The following is a 22,617-nucleotide window of genomic DNA, read 5'->3' as shown; positions in this document are numbered from 1 at the left end:
CTAATAATAATAATAATATCAATAATGATAACTAGCATTTGTATAGACTTTAAGATCTGCAAAGTGCTTTACAAATATTTTCTTATTTTATCCTCCCAACAACCTGGAGAGATAGGTCCTATAATTATCATCAATTTACATATGAAGAAACTAAGGCATAGAGTGGTTAAATGACTAGTCCGGGGTTAAATTGCAAGTAAATATCTGAGATTGGATTTGATATATGAGTGAAATGGAATACAATGGAGCTGTCTGCAAGAAAGCATATGAAGAATTCACAGAAACATGGGAAGACAGGTGTGAACATATGTAATGTATGGAATAAAAAAAGAAGAACCAAACTATCATTGGACACAGTGACTGAAGAAATGTAAATAAAAGCAACAGCAAAATGGAACAAAACTTACATCAAGCACAATAGACAATTCTGCTTCCAAATCATTAAAGTGCACATTCACATTCTAATAATAATAATAATAATAATAATAGATAAACCTCAAAAATAGAAAGTGACATGAATTATCAGTTGCAATCATTATATTTTTGTTTTTGTTTTTAAATGGGAAGGATCTTTAGGAGAGAGTGTGGGGTTTGTTAGAAAATTATTATGAAAGTTAATGACAGCATTTTGAACTGGCAGACAAATGAGTGGAAGGTGAAAAGGTATGTAATAAGGAGTATTCAGATCTCTATTTTTGGATGTCCTTTCTAATCTAGTCATTGATCACCCTTGATCAGCTGAGTTAAAAAGAGAAGTCATGACTAGGACAGAATGGTACCTACATTGTCAATGTGGTTACGAAATTGGAAGCCTAATCGTTGCCTCTTTTCACAAGCAAAGGTGTAATCAGGAGCTGTGCAGAGTAAATGGAGAGGGCAATGCATTCCTTCCTAGAAATGAAAGTGAGATGGGCAGCTAGGTGACACCATGGTGCAGAGCACTGGGCCTAGAGTCATGAAGACTCATCTTCCTGAGTTCAAATCTGCCCTCACACACTTACCAGCTGTGTAACCTTGGGGAAGTCACTTAACCCTGTTTGCCTCAGCTTCCCTCATCTGTCAAATGATCTAGAGACAGAGTTGGCAAGCCACTCCAGTATCTTTGCCAGGAAAACCCTGAATGCTGTCACAAAGAGTCAGACACAACTGAAAAATAACTTAACAGAGACAAAATGCACCAATGAAAAAGGTTTTTAAAGAAAAAATAAATAGAAATAAAAGAAGTCAGGCAGATAAAGGCAAAATTTCTCAGACTAGTACTAAAGCATAGAGCCATGACTTTTCTCCTCTAAAAGGGCTGTTTTACCTCCTGGGGCCCTGAGGCCCTGGGGCTTAAATTCTCTTCCACCATATTTCAATTTCAAGTGGCGTCCTAGGGGGCTGTAACTGCAATAACAAAAGGCAACAGGAAAGTCCTCAAGGATATGGATTCATTTCCTGGTTCTAGCATGTCTCCAGCATCCTGGGCAGTTATTTCAAACTACAGAAACAGACCTTGGGCAAGTAAGTATAGCACAGGGTGTAGATGGGTAAACACCCTCTGTATGGCTGATTCCCAATGAAAAGATATTTCTCTTATATCAAGGGGCAAGACTGAAAACATTTTTCCAAACAATATTCATTTTTAATTTACTTTAATTTGAAAAAATAGATGCCACACAACCATGCTAAGATAGGATGGGAGGGAGAGCCTGTGTATGTTAAATTTGCTAAGCTTCAGAATCACTGCTCTAATTAATCTGGTACTGGTCAATGGACACCTTTACTCCGCAACAATATGCAAACAATAATCCCTAATCGTGGTGCCAGTTTAAAGCTGGAGGGGACCTTCAAAGTTATCAAATCCAACTCCCTTATTTTACAGATGAGGAACCAGAGGCACAGAGACAATTAATGACTTGTACAGGGTCACACAGCCAGGTTTTTCTGACTCCAAGTTCGGAGATCTACCTACTACACTGCACTGCTCCTCTAAACAACAGTAGCTCCACTGAAATTGGCTTCCTAAACTTTCAAGTGGGAAGACTTTCAAATGTCATAGATCTCCTCAAAATTATAGTGTCAGAGAAAAGAGGTGATTCAGTTACAATGCCTAGTGTGTAAATGGCCTCATGGATCTCCCAGAAGTCACCCAATGATGCCCCAAGGATTGACAGCTCATGAAGAATCCACGGGTCTATTATAGACTGGGGAGGGAGGGGTAATAAGAATAGATAGAAATAAGAAACAGAAGTTGGCTTCAACTAGACTATGCCATAATTGGGACATTGAATTCACATGCACAAGAAATGATTTAGATCAGCTCCCTGAGAAGTGTGTGTGTGTGTGTAGGAAATGCCAAATTACTGTGGGTTATAAGAGTTGCTGGGAATAAAAGAAGCATCAGCATGAGATATGATTGATTAGGGGAAGCTTTCTAGAGGAGATAAATTTCAAAGGAAGGTACATGGGTTAGCAGAAAAGTGAAAGAGGACATCATTGCAAGTGGAAGAAATAGCAGACGCAAAAAGATGAGGAGGGGTGAGCAGACTGTGTGTGTGTGAGAGAGAGAGAGAATGAAAGAATGATATTAAGTACAAGCAGCATCAGATAAGAGGTCATTGCGTACTTAGGGGAAAGATGTTAGGGTCCTGCAACCTCCAACATCCCCCCCCCCAATCAAAAAGAATAGGGAAGAGTTCAAAGGTGTCAAGAAAGAATGTTCCCAAAGCCACCACTGTTCACCCTTAGGTGTTTTTAGTGCCTAAGATGTCAGGAACTTTGCCACATAGCTTGGTGCATAAAACTATTTTAGAGATATAACCCAGATGAACACAGACACACCCAGAAAAAGCCACCCAGTAGCTAGACCTTGGAAGCTGCCCTCTCTTTTCATAAAGATTTCATGAGGCTCTCTTCCTTTCCCTCCTTCCAGTGAGCACTACTCTACAGCTGTAGGAGAATGGGCCCTCCTAAAGCTCATTATACTCTGCTTCTATGTGTTGTCTCGAGCAGTAGCTCCTGCTTTCTTGCCCTAGAGATCCGACTCTGCCTACCTAATTACGGCAAAAAATAAAGGATACTTGAGTTGGCAAATGGTCTTCAATGCTGGAAGAAACAGCGTCCCTATTAGAGCTCCACCCTCCACTTACCACAGACCTGGAGTTTCCGGGAGCATCTTTTGGAAAGGGGGAGAATGCAGTGGCTGTATGCAGGCTACTGCCTGATAGCCATGCTCACTCCACCTGGAGAACAAAGCTTCATGGGGAATTTATTTTTACCTATAGCTGATTCTCAATTATTCAAGGGAAGAGAGGATTCAGTCTCTTTGCTGGATTATCACTCAATTATTCAGGAGGAGCTTGTAACTTTGCTCTTTGTTCATTATCCATTAGCACCTTTGCTGGATGATAAGCAAGGAAATACAGGGGCAATAAAATGCTAATAAATTGCTCTATTTCTCAGTTCTTTGGAGAGACAGATGAAACCACTGGATTAACAGATTTTTTTTTAAAAAAAGGATTTCACTTATGTCATCCCTGTTGCTGAATTTCCAGCAACTGGGAGTTGGCTCTGCTTACTCATCACGTGATCAGAGGGTTAAATTTCTTACCTTTTCGGTGACTGAGCGGGCACACTCTATCAGCTCCCTCTTGGTGTAACTGTCAGTGGGACAGACCTGAAGAGCTCCAGCCTTCTGGACAAGGAAGATACAGCCATGGCCGAGATCCTGAACACGGGTCCGGATCTGGAATCCGATCTAAGGAGGAAAACCAGGGTGGGGACGAGTAGAGACATTATCGATCTTTTCATTTATACCTTCTCATAGCATGGAAAATTTCTCTTAAGTTATAGGGGAACAAAGCTAGGAAAATTCCACTCATATTAGGATTCTACATCTTGTGAAATGTGGGAGGGGAAATCAGCTAAATGACATTTTCCAGATTCCAAAGGTCACCCAGATCCCATAAAGTATGTCTACATTTTGTGGTATTTTTTTTCATCTATTTCTATTGTGTCACACACAATAACAGGCAGCCAAAGCTGATCCTAGGCAAAGCCCAAGTTGACATAGGTCTTTGGGGCCTCTAGTTCTTCAATCCTTTCTTCCCTTCTGTCCCACTACCTTCATGACTCCCCTCTCCTCTGGAAGAGCTCTGAGGAAAGACTCAGACATTAGTCATTTACACCTTAGTGTGAATATAAATCCAGTGCTCAGCACAGTGCCTGGTAAGCAGTAGGGACTTCCTAAGTATTCTGTTGACTGACTACGTTTCCCTCCCCAAGTCTTTGCATTTTAACCCTGACCTGGGATTATGGAAAGAACAGTTGGTTCTCTGTTAAAGGAGTTTTAAACATAAGCAATCAGTTGGGAAGACTCTTTCCAGGGTCCTTTATTAACCTTGTACTACACAAGAAAAAATGGACATCCATAATCGTAACCCCAAGGCCTCAAAGATCCTGGAATGCTTTATGAATGATCAAAGGCTCTGTGTTCCACACAGTTTGTATAAAGCACATTTTATTGTATGTGACTTCTTTGAAAACCGGCATTCCCTTCTAGGTATATTTAACTGAACTATTCTAGTTCCCAACTAAGCTGAGAAAGAAAGTTTACTATCCCAAGAATGGGTGCTTAAAAAACAAAACAAAACAACAAACCCCAAAAAACAGACTAGGGTATTTATGTGTTTTTTTAAGTATTTGTTAATTAGTGTTTCTCTCTTAGGGTTGAATTGGTCCAAATTCTTTTAAATGAACTTGTTCCTTGGATAAGTAATCATAACAGCATCTAGGCCAAGGCTGTGCTCTGTGTCTGAAGCTAAATCACTTTTGCCATGGAGAACTGCCAATCATCTGATTTGAGTTATAACAAATAATGCCTCCTACCCTAACTGGCATCCCTTTGGGCCAACACAAATCTGTTTCACATCCATTTTTATTTTGGTTCCATCAATAAACCTGTCACAGATCATTGGCTATCCAGTCCAGCTAGGCAATTAAAAAAATTCAAAGTGTCAAGTCAATATGTATTATTTTCAAGAATCCATCCCAACTAAGACCTGTGGCCTACACTTGAGGAATTTAGTCACTTAGCTTCTGAAAATGTCTTTGGAGGCATGTGATTATACAGGAGCTTGTGTGACCACCTGGGTGGAAGTCATCTTTGCAGATAATCTCATTTACTGGATTATAGGGAAATCTCTTTGATGCTGGTTTGACTTTGGAACAGCCAAGAGCAGAAAAGGTGTTGTTCATTTTACCTTGTCAACACAACACGTATTAAAGTCAGCAGAAAAAAAAAGTAAATCTTTTAATTTATGTTTAAGCGTGTCTATTTGTTCAGATAAGATGGAGGTGGTTTTAAAAATATGACACTTGAAAGACACATACAGAGGGACAAAGTGGAAAAACAAAACCAAAGACCATAGCTTGTAGACCACACTCAGCTTTCATACAAGCCAGACAGGAGGCTGTGGCACTTTAGGTCCAAACCTAACTTGGTCAGTAATTTCAGATTCACAGTAAGGGTAGCCTAGAGCTTTAAGTGTTCAGCAGCCTAAGGGGAGGAGTTCTGCAGAGGCCAATGGTATTGAATCTGAAATTTTTAGGGCAGTGTTGAAAAGGAAAGGGGTAGGGGGAGAAGGTGAGGTGGTGATAGAATCCTAGACTTTTTAAATTGGAAGGATCTTGGGGATAATCTTGCCCAACCACATTAAAAAAAAATAAGGAAACTGATTCAGAGGCTAAATGACTTCCCCAAGAGTTGGGACCATACATCCCAGCCTGTAGTGTTCCTTATATTATTGATGCCCTTCAGCATCATTAAAGCAATTCGGAATTGACTACCTGAATACAGATCTCTGGTGTGAGATGCTATCGGCTGCCCAACCCCTCACTGTCACCTAGAGACAAGCCCACTTCAAAGTAGAAGTGTCTTCTCTACCCTGCTGCTTTGGAGAAAAATAATCACACACACAAAAAAAGATTTTGTAATTCTAATTCTGTGGATGTGATTTCAACAACGTTCACAGGTCTGTACCCTGACCCCCCCCATCCCCCAAATTTAGAACTGGCCTTATTTAGCAGACAGCAAAATTCTATTTAGGCAGGTCCCAAGATAGCAAGAGACCAAGCAGGGAAAATGGTGAGGCTAAAATAATAGATAACTGAAATCTCTTTAAGAGGAAATATAAGCTTAAAGTATTAATGTTGGGGTGAGATCAATAATTCATTTTTAGACTCTGAAATTCCTGAGACCTGCTGTTGACGAAAATCTCTTATCTACTTCATTGTGCTAGACTATTAGGATGATGTTGATAATGCTAATAATAAGGATAATTCAGTATTTATTATTGTTGTTGTTGTTGAAGAGTTTCTTCACTTGGAGTTTCCTATATCAGAGAAATCACAGTTCTAAATAATAATGATGATGACTTGCATGTCTGTAGCACTTGAAGGTTCATAAAGCATTTTTCTGACAATAATGCCATGAGACTGGTAATGTAAATATTACCACCTCCATTTTACAGATAATGCAATCGAGGCTATGAAGGGGTAAATGACTTTTCACAGTTACACAGCTAAAGTGTAACAATTGAGGCAGGATTAAGTCTATTAATCAAATCCATTCAAGATTGAACCCAGATTCCAAGTCTAATACTCTTTTTCAACTACATAAAATTAAGATTGTCTCAAAAGCCAGTTTCAGAATGAAAGTAGTTTCACCCTGAGTACTTTTCATGTTTGTTAAGCATGGGGATATGTGGAGGTGGGTGTCAAAGGCCCTTCCTGCCTTTCCCCTGACATTGATATAAATCTAACAGACTTGAGCAAGGCCACACCATGTATTGATTCAAGAAAAGTCCTACAGCTACTGTGAGAATAAAATGTTATGTTTAAAGTACTTTCCAAACTTTTAAGTACTTTAAATGGACTTAAAGTATACCTAAATGCTAGCTATGATTACTAGAGGGGGTTGGATTAGGTCAACAGTTCTCAAAGTATGGTTCATGGATCCCTGGGCATGGACTTTCAGAGCATCCATGAGGTCAAAACTACATTCATTAAGATGTTATTTGCCTATTACAAATATATGTATCTCCTTTCCAGCTGCTTATCTGTGTGAGGCCATATCCTCATCATATACTTCTACCAAAATAACATACTGTAACAGATTGAATGTAGAAGCATACAGGAATATTCAGCTGTCTTCTATTAAGCCAGACATTAAGAGATTTGCAAAAATATATAAAACAATGCCATCCTTCTTGTTTTGTTTTGGAAAATAATTGTTTTTTTAAAATAAAAATGTTACTTATGTAACTTTATACTTTTACTTGGAACATTTACACCACTCAAATCAGCAAATGTTTTACAAATAAGGGTTTGTTTTGTTGATTATCTAGTTATGAAAGTGACAGAGAAAACATTAATATTGGAGATTAAACTTAAAAGTGTGACATGCACACAGTTTATCTCCCCCCCATATCAGAGGTGGTTATTAAACATCTGTTAGCACACCACTGAATGTAAAGGAGGCGTGCTAACAAAAAAACTCCAGAGCTGCTGGATTAGACAATTTCCATGAAAACACTCAGCTCTAAATTCTGTGATGCTATGATGTGAAGAAGCAGCTAAATGCTTTTGCCTGCAGCATGATTCAGTAGAATACTGTCAGTATTTTAGAGTTAGGATGGCTAGGGGGCACCATAGTGCAGTGCCCAGGGCCTGGAGTCAGTAGGACTCCTCTTCCTGAGTTCAAATCTGACTTCCCTGTTTTTGTGACCTTGGGCAAATCAATTAACCCTGTCAGCCTCAGTTTCCTCATCTGTAAAATGAGCTGGATGGGGCAGCTAGGTGGCACAGTGGATAGAGCACCGGCCCTGGAGTCAGGAGTCCCTGAGTTCAAATCCGGCCTCAGACACTTAACACTTACTAGCTGTGTGACCCTGGGCAAGTCACTTAACCCCAATGGCCTCACTAAAAAAAAAAAAAAAGAGCTGGAGAAGGAAATGGTACACCATTCCAGTATCTTTGCCAAGAAAATTCCAAGTGGGGTCATGAAGTGCCAGATATGACTAACTAGGTAGCAAAATGGATAGAGCACCTCCCCTGGAGTCAGGAGGACCTGAGTTCAAATCCAGTCTCAGACATTTACTAGCTGTGTCATCCTGGGTAAGTCACTTAAACCTGACTGCCTCCAAAAAAAAAAAAATAATAGTAATAATAATGAAGGGGCTGGTGGTCTGGATGACCTCTAAGGTCCCTTCTAGCTATTCTCAATATAGAATATTCTTAACATAGAATCTTAAGATTCTATGATTTTAATAATGACATGTTGGAAAAAATAGCTGCTTTAATAATTTATTTGCTTGCAGAAATTAAGGGGGAAAAACCCTCCACTTTTCTTCCATGAACAAAAAAATGTTGTGTCCCAATTAAATTGTTTCTTGGGCTTATGCCAATGTTGATGAAATTAAAAACTCAGTTTTTATGGGATTCTTAATCAAATTCTATTTGTTGAGTTAAAGAAATGCTTGATTGAAATGTACTGAATACAACCAAACATGAACTTTTTTTCTCAAGCTATTTTTTTTTAAGATAGCAAATTTACCTTTGGAATAAGATTAAATAAAAATTTTACTTCTGTGAGAATAGTGGTTGGAAGATTGTAAGCTAGCAAGAGCCAGGGTGATGGTGGTAGAAAGTATTTCCCAAATGTCAACTTCAGTGTTTTTTGTAGGAAGAGTGTGTGGCGTAAAGCAGGGCTTCTTAAACATTTTTCGCTCTCGGCTCCTTTTCACCCAAGAAATTTTTACATGACCCCGGGGCATATAGGTATATAAAATAGGTATACATAACCTTTTACTGTTGCCAAACTTTTTTGAGACTCCTACATTCAATTCTGTGACCCCATGTGGGGTTACAACCCCCAGTTTAAGAAGCTTTGGTCTAAAGAACACTTGGAAAGGAGTCAGGAGAATTGGGTTTGAAGCCTGGTTCTTATAATGACCAGTGTGACCTTAGTCAAGCCACTTCACTTCTATAGGCCTCAGTTTCCTCATTTGTAAGATGAGGGGGTTGTGCCAGATGACCTCTGAAGTCTTACGCAATTCTAAATTTATAAACCTATAACCTTAGACTCATCAATAAAATGGGAAGAATAAGAACAGCTGAGAATTACCTCTCTTGTAGGGCTTTTGTTGGTCAAATACCTTGTAAACTAAAGCTCAGCACATCTGACTATTAGAGAGTGGTCTGAGTGTGGGGGTTCTTTCATTCTTTGTCCTGATATCCCCAGTATCTTTTGAGATACCTGTCTGGCACACAGGAGGCACTTAACAAATGCTTGTTTATCTTAATAAAAAGTGCTGGCTGTCATTACTAGCTGTGTGACCCAGACCAAATAACTTGGCTCTTTTGAGGCAGAGTTTCCTTAGTTGCAGAATAGGGATAAAAATCAGACTATTGACCTCACAGGATTTAAGGGAGGCTCAAATAAAACGATTTATGTAGGACATTTTTACTGTTACTTCTTTTAAGGCTCCATAACCACGGTTAGGGGGCCTAACCTGAGGTCTGTGAACTTTTAAAAGAAGTATTTTGAGAAATGCATTTCAATGTAATTGGTTTCCTTTGTAGTCCTATGTATTTTTATTTTATGCATTTAAAAACAGGGCTCTAAGAAGGGGTCTATCAGCTTCAGCACACTGCCAGAGGGATCTATGACATATGAAAAGTTAAGAACACCTTCTCTTAAGGTAGAAAAATTAACGGTGGTGGGGAAAGTATGAGTGAAGGATGGAGATACTTAATCCTGTTCACAACTGTTAATGAAGTATCTTAGAGCAGGAAACTTGTAAAGAATTCTACTGCCAATATCCTGCTCATTTTGGGAAGAGTGTTACAAAGGAAAAGGGAATACAGAAAATCTAAGTGCCTGTTTTTAATAGACCAAACACTAGAAAATTACTAGTTATCCTGAGGTGGCAAAGAGGTTCTCACTGTGACATTCTGAAATAAACATGAATTTTCCACTGAAAGCCAGGAGGGTAAGGCTTCCTTTTGATGCCTAAAGGACCACTCTATTCCATTTGGTTTGATACAGTCATGGAATTGGGTAAAATGCTGATTCTGCAAAGTATATCTTGGGACTCTGGAGAATGGGGTCCTGGGGCTGTTTATTTGCATTGGATTTAAATGTTTTCACATGCCATATTGGAGGGCCCTCATAGGCATATGAATGTTTCCCAGTCCTTGGAAATAGATTCTATGTTAGCACATGTGTGCCAGCAGTGTGGCTTCAGGGATCTCCCAGCCCCCTCCCTTTAATATATGTCTGGCAAGCACACACAAGGAATTTCCCTTAGCAAACCACTGGTAGTATTATATTCCTACCCCCAACTTCTTTTCACTCCAGGTTACATTGTTCTTTTGTCTGGAATGCAAAATGCAACTCAAGATGTGATGGTGAAAAAACAACAAAATGAAAAGTTAATGAAAACACCAGCCTCTATAAACTGAAAAATATTTGAGAGATCAGAATCTACAGTAATTTGCAGCTGCGTTTTTAGCAGATAATTCCCTTTCCTGACTTTTTTCATTACTATATATTTTGCTTTCCCTGACTATGTTACAATAAAAAAATTCTATTCATTTTTTTTACAGAGGGTGGGTGGTTTGTAGAATCTTAGAACTGCAAAAGACCCCATAGATCATGTGCTCTACAACCCAATGCCTCAGAAAGGTCTACACCTAAGCTAACCAAGAGAGATGGTGGCTGATATAGGCTTTTTTTTTTTTTTTGCAGGGCAATGGGGGTTAAGTGACTTGCCCAGGGTCACACAGCTAGTAAGTGTCAAGTGTCTGAGGCCGGATTTGAACTCAGGTACTCCTGAATCCAGGGCCGGTGCTTTATCCATTGCGCCACCTAGCTGCCCCTGATATATGCTTTTAAAGGACTTTGGGGAGAGATGTTTCAAATCTCTGAACAGTAATATAATGGTCATACTCATGTGGTGTTTTAAAAGTTACAAAATAGAGTCATGTATCCCAGGTAGTATTTAAAAATGAGGAAACTGAGGCTCAGAGATTAAGTGATTTATCCACAGTCTCACAGATAGGACTAGCTAGAGGTAGGCCAGATCTGACTCCAATTTCAATGTTCTTTCCACCCTACCATACTGCTACTTACCACTTTCAATATTCAATTCCCCTTCAAGCGTGGTAGTTCTTCCTTTTGCTTAACCAAGTCCTTTCTTATTGCAATGTAAAAATCCTTTTGGCTTTATAAAGTCAAATACATTATGTTCTGAAGACAGGCCATTTTTCTTAAAATAATTAGCTTTCATAGCAGAAGTATCAACAGAAGTCTGATGCATAAATTTGGAAACAGTTTAGTCTTGGTACTGGCTTGAATCACTGATTCATACCTGCAGAGCAATTTGTGGTGGGAGTTGGCGGAGGTGAAGGGCTTATATTAATATGTTATTCTGACTATTATTAATCCTGCTGTAGTTTAATGTATGAAAACTCAAGTTCAAATATCAAAATTCAGGACTGTGGCTACTCCTAGGACCTTGGGTTCATTTTTCAAATTTACATATAAATAAAATAATATAAATATTATAAATGAGGTAATATAATATTTTTTAAAAACTGGAGTGGACTGGACATGATTACAGTGGAATAAGGAACTTACAAAGAAGAAAATGTCTATCAATGCTACTTGGCATAGTCTATACCTTTTTTTTTTTTTAAATGACTAAGAGTTTCCTCAGTTACTAGTTAAGTGACTTGCCCTGAGTTACACAGTCAGGAGGTGGTTAGAGGTGGAATTTGAACTCACATCTTCTTGACCCTGAGTCTGGCTTCCTAAACACCATGCTCTCAGTTCTCAAAGTAAGGTCTAGAAACCCTCCTTTTCAGGGGGTCCATAAGGTCAAAACTATTTTTTGTAATAACAAAATTACTTTTGTATTAACACTAAAAGGTTTTAATTTGCAATATGATAAGTATCAATTGATAGATCCCACACAAACAAAAGCTCTTTGGAGGGGGTCCTCAATTTTTAAGAGAGTTAAAGTGGTCCCAAGACCAAAAAGTTGGCAAACTGCTAGACTGTGACATGCTGCTTCTCCATGCTGACACAAATAGAATTACATGCTATTATCATGCCACATATTAGACAGCAACTTCTACTTCTATGTTTATTTCTGAAGCATCTTTAGGAATCTGAGTTAACACATTATTGTTTTGGGGGTGTTTTTTTTTTTTTGTGTGTGTGGGGCAATGAGGGTTAAGTGACTTGCCCAGGGTCACACAGCTAGTAAGTGTTAAGTGTCTGAGGCCGGATTTGAACTCAGGTCCTCCTGAATCCAGGGCTGGTGCTCTATCCACTGCGCCGTTTTTTGTTTTTTTTTTAATGTGTTAACTCAGTGGGGCAGCTAGGTGGCGCAGTGGATAGAGCACCAGCCCTGGATTCAGGAGGACCTGAGTTCAAATCTGGCCTCAGACACTTAACACTTACTAGCTGTGTGACCCTGGGCAAGTCACTTAACCCTCATTGCCCCACACAAAAAAACAAAAACAAAAATCACCAAATGGGAAGAAATGCCAGTGTTTAGTAACTCAGGGGATACTAACCTGAATCGTAAAGGCAAAAGGAAAGATAAATTCACAGTCCTCTGCCTCAGGAATGTACTTAGTTACTTTCATCTTCCCAATGACAGCTGTAATCTACACCATCATTTTGTTATATTATAGGTTTAGAATATTATCCCTGCAGGGAGCACTGATAGTTTGGGCAAAACGATTGCCAGGCTCTACCTTCCAAAATTCTGGGGATCTTTTCCCTTTAAAAGTCTAATCTATCTGCATTTTCCTAAAGGATCCCACCAACCCAAGGCAATCAATCGCTGAATGATCCAATTAGATTCTCTATGTTAGCCATGAGAAGTGCATGGATTTCATATTAGTCCAGATGTTTCCCTACTCATCTTAACGAGCCACTCACTGAGGCTCTTGTGAGCACAGCCACCATGAGGGGGGTAACTCCTGAGATGATCAGGGGAGACATCTGACCCCATATTCAGAAATCCAAGTTGTAGTAAGGATCCGACCAGGGAGATGCGGATGGCTGTCTTGAATCGGGGGAAAGATTTGGCTGAGGACAAAGAACAAATCAGACTGGAGCCAAGAATGTAAAAGGAAGAGCCCTCATAAGGCACAGAATGCAGGTCTGAGCTGGATTTTAGAAACAGCACAGTCAGTGACTTTGGTGCTAATTTGTTCAGGGAAAGTAGGTCGCACAGAGACGGGAGCAGCTAAACTCCATCGCTCAGGGCTGTTTCATAGGTTTCTCTAGCCGTCCTATTGCAGAGGGGTCTGCCATACTTTGTTAGCTTCAGATGTCAGAATTAGGAGCTACAGGAAGAAGCTCAAAAGGACCAAATTTGGGCTTGATGTCAGGAAAAACTTCCTGATGATTGGAGCTAGCCAAAAATGGGATGGGCTGCCGTGGGAAGTGTTAGATGATTTTCCCTCTCACTTTAGGTCTTTAAGCAAAGATGACCAGGGGTTAGGTAGGTTGTAGAAAGGATTTCTTTTTCAGGTATGGGTTGAACTAGATGGCCATGAATGTCCCATCTAATGATATCCTATAATTTTTCTGTATTTTGAAAAAAAACACAAAGGTATAATGATGAGTCAGCCAAGTTAACTGGTTCTGGAGAGAAGGATCATAGAGAGAGATCACCCTGCACAGCACAGGTTTTCCTTACCTCCTATTCTTTTATCAGGCAAGCCCTGAGGTCATGTGTCGTGAGAGCAATAGGCCTCAATGGTGGGTGACAGGGAAGAGTACAGTAAATGGACCTCTTCTATCTAGGAACTTATATGCTGTACTCACTTTACCATGGTCTTAGGAGGTCCGAGAGCAGGCAACCTATTTCTCCAATCAGGTGGCTAGAAAGGGAAGTCAGGCTCAGGGAGATACTGCCAACTATTTTATCCAAGACCCAGGGGGAAATAAACCTAGCTTTGACTATCTGGCCCCTCTCTCATAGCATGTAGCTGAGCTGTGGAGATTGATTTGGGTAGGAACATCAGTGCGCATTCACTAGTTAGAACAGAGGTCTCAATATGGCAGACCTCTTCTGGTTCAGCTGTAGCTGCTGCCATCTGGCCCTGGAGAGCCAAATGCCCATAGTCACTGGTCATTTGTGAAGCAAGTCCTCCCAACTCCTCCGGGTTAGTAACCGACTTAGTCATCTGGAAAAAGAAAACAAGCAGGACACACAAACACACATATAAAAAATGCATAAGAATAATGGGTTAATACCACAATGATCTTCCTTTTTTTTTAACCCTGCAACAGGTGCGTTAGGGTTAGGGTTTCTGAAGATAGTCATGTGCAAAGCCAAACCCAGACAAACATGCTTTGTTTACTTTCCCTGTACCCCCGCTGCTGCTCTTCCCTTAGGCCGGCAGGCACAGGGCTGGGGGGGGCCGCACAGCTAGCATGCTCAGCATTGAGAGTGTGCGAAGAGAAAAGGCCAGGCTCTCCATGTCTTCAGCATAACCTGCTTGGCCTGGCTCAGGAACAACATGACTATGATCAGGAGCATCCTGCCAGCTCAGTAACACACGGTGGAGATCCACACTCGGAGGAATCTGCAGCAAGGAACGCAGGGGCACATGCCAAACACTTTTCCTTCTCTGCCCCTTAATTCCTCGCTGTGGACACTAGAGGCCGGTCCATTACTGGCTCAGTTCTAGAAGCATCCAGCCTTTTCAGTGTCAGACTAATACTGGAAAAATGGTGCAGAGCTAGGCTAGATGTACACCTGGACAAAATTCCATGAACCCAGTGGGGTTTAGCCTTCTTCTCATGTCAGTCAGGTGTCACACTGGGCATGAGAACGGAAGGGGTGAGGAAGGTACAAGACAAATGTGTTGGGGGGTGGGACCCAAAACTCAAATAGTTCTAGGCCTGGAAAATTGGGGAAAAATGAGATTTCTTACATGAATTAAGGAAAGAGCTGAAAGCAGCAAACCAAAATGGTCAATTCCACTGTTTTGCATAAAGAAAAGGAAGAGTTCTCTTCCAAGTTACATTAGTTACAAAAAACTTCATTACAATTTGCTCAGCCTAAATGAGTTTCCAGTTACTCCTCTCCCAAATTCCTCTCATTTCCCCCCAAATATTGTTTTAGTAATACCTCCCAGAAATGACCTTTCGTTCCCCTTTCCAGAAGGAAAAGTTGCTTTTCCCTACATTCTTTTTTCGCCTCTTAGTTTTAGAGATGACAGCCATCTTTCTGTGGTATAAATAATAAAACCCTTCAGCAAGAGAAGCTGTACATGATTCTCCATTTGGAACTTAGCATATGTTTATATAAAAATGATTGCTAGGTTTCAGACCTACCATGTGGGTCACCAGGAAATGAACATTAGACCCAAAGTGGAACAAACAGAGCCAAAATGTTGCTTCATTTCTGTTTGCATCAAAATGAAACACAATGACTTGGGGGCTAACCTTAAGACATATGGCTGTAATTTTCTGCAAACTCCAAGTATTTGCACCAGCTGTCTCATAAGTGGGGATCAAGCATAAAGCTAGGGCTTCATTAAGATCACAGATATTAAGGGTTAAGTCAAGTCAGCATGGTGCTTTGGCCATGGTGATAGTGCTGGGGCACTTTGGGGACAGGCAAAACCCCATAACCAGTTAGCAAAACGAATTCCCTTAGTTTATTGTACTTCTCTCCAAAAGTCAAGCTTGAGAACCATCTGATTCAACTTGTATTCTGTGAAACACAACCGCTCCCCTGAGAATCCCCACCTCTGGCCTCGATTCCCAAATGCTTTCCATTACATTAGGATGAACACTGTCACTCCTTCCTACCCTAAGGGAAAAAAAAGCAAAAACAACCCAAACCCAAACCCAAACCCAAAAAACCCAAGCTATAGACCAAGCCGGTCTGTGAACTGAGCAGCCAGAGCAAAGGGAAAGACTTTGTTGGTCTTAGGTCAGCCTCTAGTGGACAGAAGTTCACATGACAAAGTCTTTTGGATAGACCTTAGAGAAGACCAGATCTAGGTTAAAAGAATGATTTGGGTCTGGCTAGAAAAAGATGCTGGATGCCCATGTGCTGTCTTACGTATCAAGCAAATACAAGGATATCTGACAGATGTTACTGACTGAATGTAACTTAAACCCAACATCTAGGCTGTCATGTCTTCATAGGTTGAATACAACTCTTTTCCTGCATATAGTTTTATTTATTCTATTTAAACAGTAGTCACTTATTTTTTTATAAAACCAAGGTCTACTTTTATGAAACTATTTTCTATTAGGTTACTCACTATCCTTTATCCAAGGACTTAGATGATTAGTTTCATCTCGAGTTTAGTTCCAGGCAAAGTTTCATCTCAACAGATGTGTTTTGTCTTGTCAAAAAAAAAACCAAACCCCAAAGTATACAAAGTTTTCCTTTTTGCCTTAGCTGACAAAAACCCTACAGTAAAATTTATTCCATAATGGTAGTAATCTATTTAATTCAGGTACCTGAAAAAATCTATTTCTTCTGCTTCCTTAATTTCCTTTTTTTCTTCTCTTTCCTTCCTGGCACACAGTATGCCTAATAAATTACAAGTAAATTCTTGTTGACAGACTTTCTCCATTTTCCTTCCCTTGTTCACCTCACTCTCTCCCCTTTCCATGCCCATAGCTTTCTCTAATCCTGCTCTGGGAAATTTGTTTCCAAACAGGATCAACTCCAGCATAATAGGACTTGATTCTCTAGAGGAAGGGTGTCAAAACTCGTAGGCCTGGGCCAGCTCACAAAACTCTTAGCCTGAATCATGTTATAATGTAATTGAGAAATGTTTAACAAAATAAATAAAAATTCAACATGGATAATGTTAAACTGTGTTTTTCTAATTCAATATGTGGCCCACAGGGATCTGCTTCTATTTGAGTTTGATACCACTGCTCCAGAGTGTGTAGTAGCTGGAAGGACAGCAGATACCTGCCTTGAATTGTGTCTTTGCTGGTTTAGCCACAAAACAAAAAACCAAAAACCAACCAACCAAACACCCCCCCCCCAAAAAAAAACAAAAACCCTGGAGAAACACACTTTCTCTGCCTTGTCAATATGGAAGCAAGCTTTTGGTGACTGGGTGGTGGAGACTAAAGAATTAAAAACAAACAAATCCAACAGTGCTTGAGGAAGTACCTTTCCCACTTACCATTTCTTGTGCAGTTATAGCAATAGCTTTGGAATATTTCACCACTGTTGTCTGGTAGTCAACAAAAGTTCCCTTTGGTTCTGGAGGAGTACCTTCATCCAGCTAGAGTGAGTGAAAGTAATTTAATTTAATAATTATTATTATTATGAGAAAATTTTATTTATTTTAGGACACAGAGTTAGAGAATCATACCATAATGCCCTCAATGGAATCATTAAGCAACCGAATAGATTTCTTAGTAACTGCCTTTGGGGGCATTTTGGGCAAATAATATGTGAGAATGAGACTCTGAGCAAGGATGCATGAGGCTGAAAAGGAAAATGGAAGCATTTGTTTAATTTAATCGATAAGTCTTTGTTGAGCACTCATGTGCCTAGGATTCTATCAAATGCAAGGGGAGAGAAGATAATGAGAGATTGAAGTAATATTCCTTCCTGCAAAGATTTTAATGGTCTCCTTAGTACTGAATAATCACCTTCAGGAACAGGAAGAAAAAAAGCCAGGGAAGAAGAGAGGTCAGAGAGGCAGAACTACATATAAGAATATTATAGACCAGGGGCAGGAGGACCTGAGTTCAAATCCGGCCTCAGACACTTAACACTTACTAGCTGTGTGACCCTAGGCAAGTCACTTAACCCCAACTGCCTCACCAAAAAAAAAAGAATACTATAGACCCCCCAAGAGGTGATCACTATAGGTGAGGAAATGGTGTGGTCATCATGGATCACCTTGAAAAACCAAGCAGAAGAATATCGATTTGATAGGGTAGGCAGCGGCTGGGGGGAGGTGGGGTAGAGGGTGAGACAACATAGGCTCTTAAATACAGGAGTAACAAGATGTGAGTAGTATGTTCAGATGGTTAATTTGGCATCTGTGTGCAGGATGGGTTTGATGTAGGAAGAAAGTGGAAGCAAAGAAATCATTTAGGAGCTCATTAGATAGAAGGCATTAATTAGTTCTGTTATTTAATGAGGAATAAAAAATGGCAGTAAAGAACATTGCAAACATGTGGTATAAAATAAAGTATATAATCATCATCACTACTTGGAATGTAATCATTACTAATGTCATCAACGTCAACTCCAGCTGGACCATCCATTTCCCTATCAAAAAATGGAAACATCGCCAAATTGCTCCATCCCTGACTCATTGCAATGTGTGAAGAATAAGAGATGAGGCTAATGCAGTTTAATCACTCAAAGTGGGGATAACAACATAGCACTGGAATGACTTATATTATTTTTTTAAGGTTGAAATATTCAGTTAAGAGAAACTTTATAAATTATTCTTACATTCCAGTGATATTAATTTAATTAGAAAATTACAGCATCAGTTTGCATCCTTTCTCCCATCCTCACAGAAAATAACAGAAATGTATGTGGTGTTCTGGAATTATATCACTAGCTTTTCATAAATAAAATGACTGAAAAGAAACATATGTATAAAAATATATAAATATGTATATGCATATATCCTTCAACTATGTCTATCCAACCAGTTGTCAAAATTCAACGAGGGCAAAGCCCTCCTTAATGGACATGACAAATCTAAGGGATGCCAAAATTCACCCCCTACTCTAACCTTCACAACCAATTCATGTGATTACCACTTTTAAAGTCAGCCCATTGGATTAAGGCTTCATGTTCCCAGCAGGTCCTATTGAAATGCCAATATTACCCTGACTCAACCAGGCAAGATTCTGTGTCCTGATGATATTTAAACTCAGAGGCAGAACGTTAACCCACGATCTATGCATGAAGAAGCATGGCGGATCAATGATTTGAGCCCTTTGCTAGAATCAACCTCAGATACTGCAAAACATTTCTAAGTTGATATTTTGTCAAACTGATCACTGTTATATTTTAAATATAGATTCTATTTTTTTTTACAAAGCAACATAAATCAGAGCTTTTATGATTATATAAAACACATTGACATAAACTCTTTTTTTCCTTACAGGTATCCAAAGTACCTTACAAGATTACTCACTGAAAGGATTCACTTATTACTGATGGTGGTAGTTGCTTTGTTGTTCTCTTACAGTGAAAACGTTGTTATAAGGGTGCGTAGGGGGAACTAGCAAACATTTGTAATGATATTAGCATGTCTAAGAGCTATAAAGTCAGGTAAAACCAGACTTTCCCCAAGCTTGCTGATTACTCCCTCATTCTTTCACAGGTTCTTGGGCCCATAAAACAGGCAATATACCTCTGACATTAGGTAGTGAATTAGATTAATAGAGAAGGGCTCAGCCAAATAGACTGATCCAGCTAGATAATACTCTGAAATTATGAAAAGATTTTCTTCTTTTTTTTTTTTTAAATCACTGAAGGGATGCCAAAGTTTGGAATCATAGGGGGTCAATGAAGAAATAAACAGTTTATGCTACATTCCTGAATGCCATTCCAAGATATATACACAGTATACTGGATACTGGCAGTGTTCAGTCACATGGAAAGCATATCAAAATACTCAGGGCCCCTGGAAAGAAGAATATCATATTCAATTTTTGCAAAATTGACAAACTTTAAAGCAAGACACCAACTTAAAACTCTAGAAGGTAAATGAGTGCTTTGACAAGACATGCAAGTGAGGTCCTCAAAAGGAATCATAACACCCTAGTTCAGGCTTATTACTTTGTCTGAACTATGAGGAATAATTACTGCAAAATGTTTAAGGATAATTATTCTAATTATGGTGCTATCTAGTTTCAGGGTATATCCACTTTCTGATACAATAGCGACAAATCTTCTCTAAATTAGCAATTAAAGACCACTTATTATCCTGAAAATCTTATTAACGCACTCACAATAGATGTTTCAAGACAAGACTTACATTATGGTCGCCTAAATTTCTTGGGTATGATATCAACAAAGGCAATTAGATGTAGATGAACAATTGTTAGACTAACGAATGTCAACCTGATACAACAATGCAAGTACTACCTTCTGGGATTCAGCAGGAGACAGGTTGCTAAAACTCTGAATAGATTCTCCACCTCCCCACCAACTCAACTATCATCACTTTTCCTTATGTAGAATGTGGTGATCCACTGGAAAAAGATAAAGGGTATGTTTATAGAAGGAAGACTGAGCTATCTATTGGATATATGATCTGAAAACAATAACACTGATTGGCAATCAGCAATGAGAAACTGGGAGTCTCGAAAGGAAGAGTCCGAGCGTAAAAACAATAGAAATACAAGAGGAGTTAATGAGAATAATAATAATAAGCGCATTTGTGAAGTGTTTACTATTGGCCAGGCACTATCCTCAGTGCTTTACAAATATCATCATAGCTGATCCTCACAACAATTCTGGCAAGTAGGTATTATTATTATCCCCTTTTTATTCAGCAAACTGAGGGAAATAGAGATTAAATTAATTGTCCAAGGTGATACAGCTAATATGTGTCTGAGGTTGGATTTGAACTTTGCTGTTGTGGTTGTTAAGTCATTTCAGTCATGTCTGACTCTGTGACCCCATTTGGGGTTTTCTTGGTAAAGATACTGGAATGGTCTTCCATTTCCATCTCCTATTCATTTAAAAAAATTATTCCCCCTATTCATTTTATAGGAGGAAACTGAGGCAAACAGGGTTAAGTGACTTGCCCAGGGTCACATAGCTAGTAAGTATCTGAGGCTGGATTTGAACTTAGGTCTTCCTAACTCCAGGCCCAGGCTCTATCCACTGTGCCATCTAGTTGTCTCTAATCAAGAATCCAGAAAGGATGATGAGTTACCTTCCAGAGAAAAAAAGACCTCACCTTGCTCATCGCATCTGCAATTGCATCCACCATTCCTCCCACCATTCCGACTTCACTAGCAGCTTCATTCAGGGTGACCATAATATCATCCACAGCTTCTTTCATCAGCTGGGCAGCCTCTGTGATGGCATCATGGGTATGCTGTGCCTAGGAAGAGAAAGGAAAAGGACAAAGAGGGTGTTTAGATTGTAAAATAATTTCTTCTTTAAGAATAGTCTTGGGGCAGCTAGATGGCGCAGTGGTTAAAGCACCGGCCCTGGATTCAGGAGTACCTGAGTTCAAATCTGGCCTCAGACACTTGACACTTACTAGCTGTGTGACCATGGGCAAGTCACTTAACCCCCATTGCCTTACTAAAAAAAAAAAAAAAAGAATAGTCTTAAGGACAGTTCATAAGACCACAGATTTAGAATTGGAAGGACTCAAAGACACTAAGTGACTTATTCAGTGTCAAACAGGTGGTAAGGGACAGTGTCCAGACTTGGACTCAGGTCCTTTGACACCAAGTCCAGTGCTCTATCCACTTCCCATAATGTCTCACTCCCTTCCTTTTCAGTGAGGCCAAGTTTCCAAAGTAGCCATGAAAGCTGGCTGCTGCTATTCCAACATGGTATAGCTCTTCACCACAGTTAATCTACATCAGTGGGTACAGAGGTTCAGATGCTCCCATCTCACCAGCAAGAAATATCTTATGATACAGATAACTGTGCATGCTACTCTGCAGTCACTCTTCAAAGAATTATATGACCGTAAAATACATCAGTTTATGGGGTTTTCAACAAATGTATGAAATTTTCAGTTGCTATTGTTCTTTTCCTTCTTTCCTAACATGTTGTCATCTCTGCAAAAGGGTCAACAAAGTTGATAAGTATCCTTAGTATTTATTGTATGCATAGGGATAATAGAACAAGAGAAAGCAATTCCCCCCCCCCCAAAAAAATCTTTGGGGATATGTCAAAATACTGTATCATTACATTTGGATGGTATAGCATGACACAGATACTGGAGTGGTTTGCCATTTTCTTCTCCTGTAGATTAAGGCAAAGAGAGGTTAAGTGACTTGCCCAGAGTCACACAGCTAGTAAGTCATAGAGATGGATTTGAACTCAGGTCTTCCTGACTCCGGGCCTAGCACACTACCCACCGCACATCCTAACTGCCTTCAGGAAGACATAGTTTCAAATCCTGCTTTTGTCACTTACTGGACCTTGGACGAGTCATTCTGAACCTCAGTTTCTCTATATGTCTAATAAGAGGATTAGACTATATAATCTCTAAATTCCCTTCCAGCTCTAAATCTACCGATATATGATTTTTTTTTTAATACAGGTGAGATCTGCTACATGAAGATTCACTTGTGAAGATTGTAATGATTGGAATGACGCCACCTGCTGGAGACTTACTGTAGAAGAGTTCCGCCCATGAAGCAAAGGTCTTTGAGGGCAAGACCAGGAGTCTTTTCTTTGGCGTCAGGAAGTGACGCAGGCTAGTGGGAGGAGGAGGGAAGAGACTGGCGCTCGCTCTCGCGCTCTTTCCTCTGGACTGGTGGAGAAGGGAGCTAGAAATGTGCTCTCCCTTTAATAGATAGGAATCTAGGCCTTTCTCTCTCTCTTTACC

At 39.7% G+C, this 22,617-nt stretch overlaps 1 protein-coding gene across 3 annotated transcripts in view; it reads right to left on the bottom strand.

Annotated features, from left to right (window-relative positions):
- The window catches only part of TLN2 (talin 2), a 604,144-nt gene that overhangs the window by 75,155 nt on the left and 506,372 nt on the right, over positions 1 to 22,617 (bottom strand). For all 3 annotated transcript variants that reach the window (XM_043982393.1, XM_043982391.1, XM_043982392.1), the window contains 4 exons: positions 21,001 to 21,147; positions 17,236 to 17,337; positions 14,134 to 14,253; positions 3,593 to 3,739 (listed from right to left, as the gene is read on the bottom strand). In XM_043982393.1, coding sequence (XP_043838328.1) covers positions 3,593 to 3,739; positions 14,134 to 14,253; positions 17,236 to 17,337; positions 21,001 to 21,147 — 516 coding nt within the window. The remainder of the gene's footprint in view (positions 1 to 3,592; positions 3,740 to 14,133; positions 14,254 to 17,235; positions 17,338 to 21,000; positions 21,148 to 22,617) is intronic.

This window comes from Dromiciops gliroides, chromosome 2 (assembly GCF_019393635.1).
Source record: "Dromiciops gliroides isolate mDroGli1 chromosome 2, mDroGli1.pri, whole genome shotgun sequence".
Taxonomy (NCBI): domain Eukaryota; kingdom Metazoa; phylum Chordata; class Mammalia; order Microbiotheria; family Microbiotheriidae; genus Dromiciops; species Dromiciops gliroides.
Note: the sequence above shows the minus strand (reverse complement) of the source record. Positions and strands in the feature narration are given on the sequence as shown.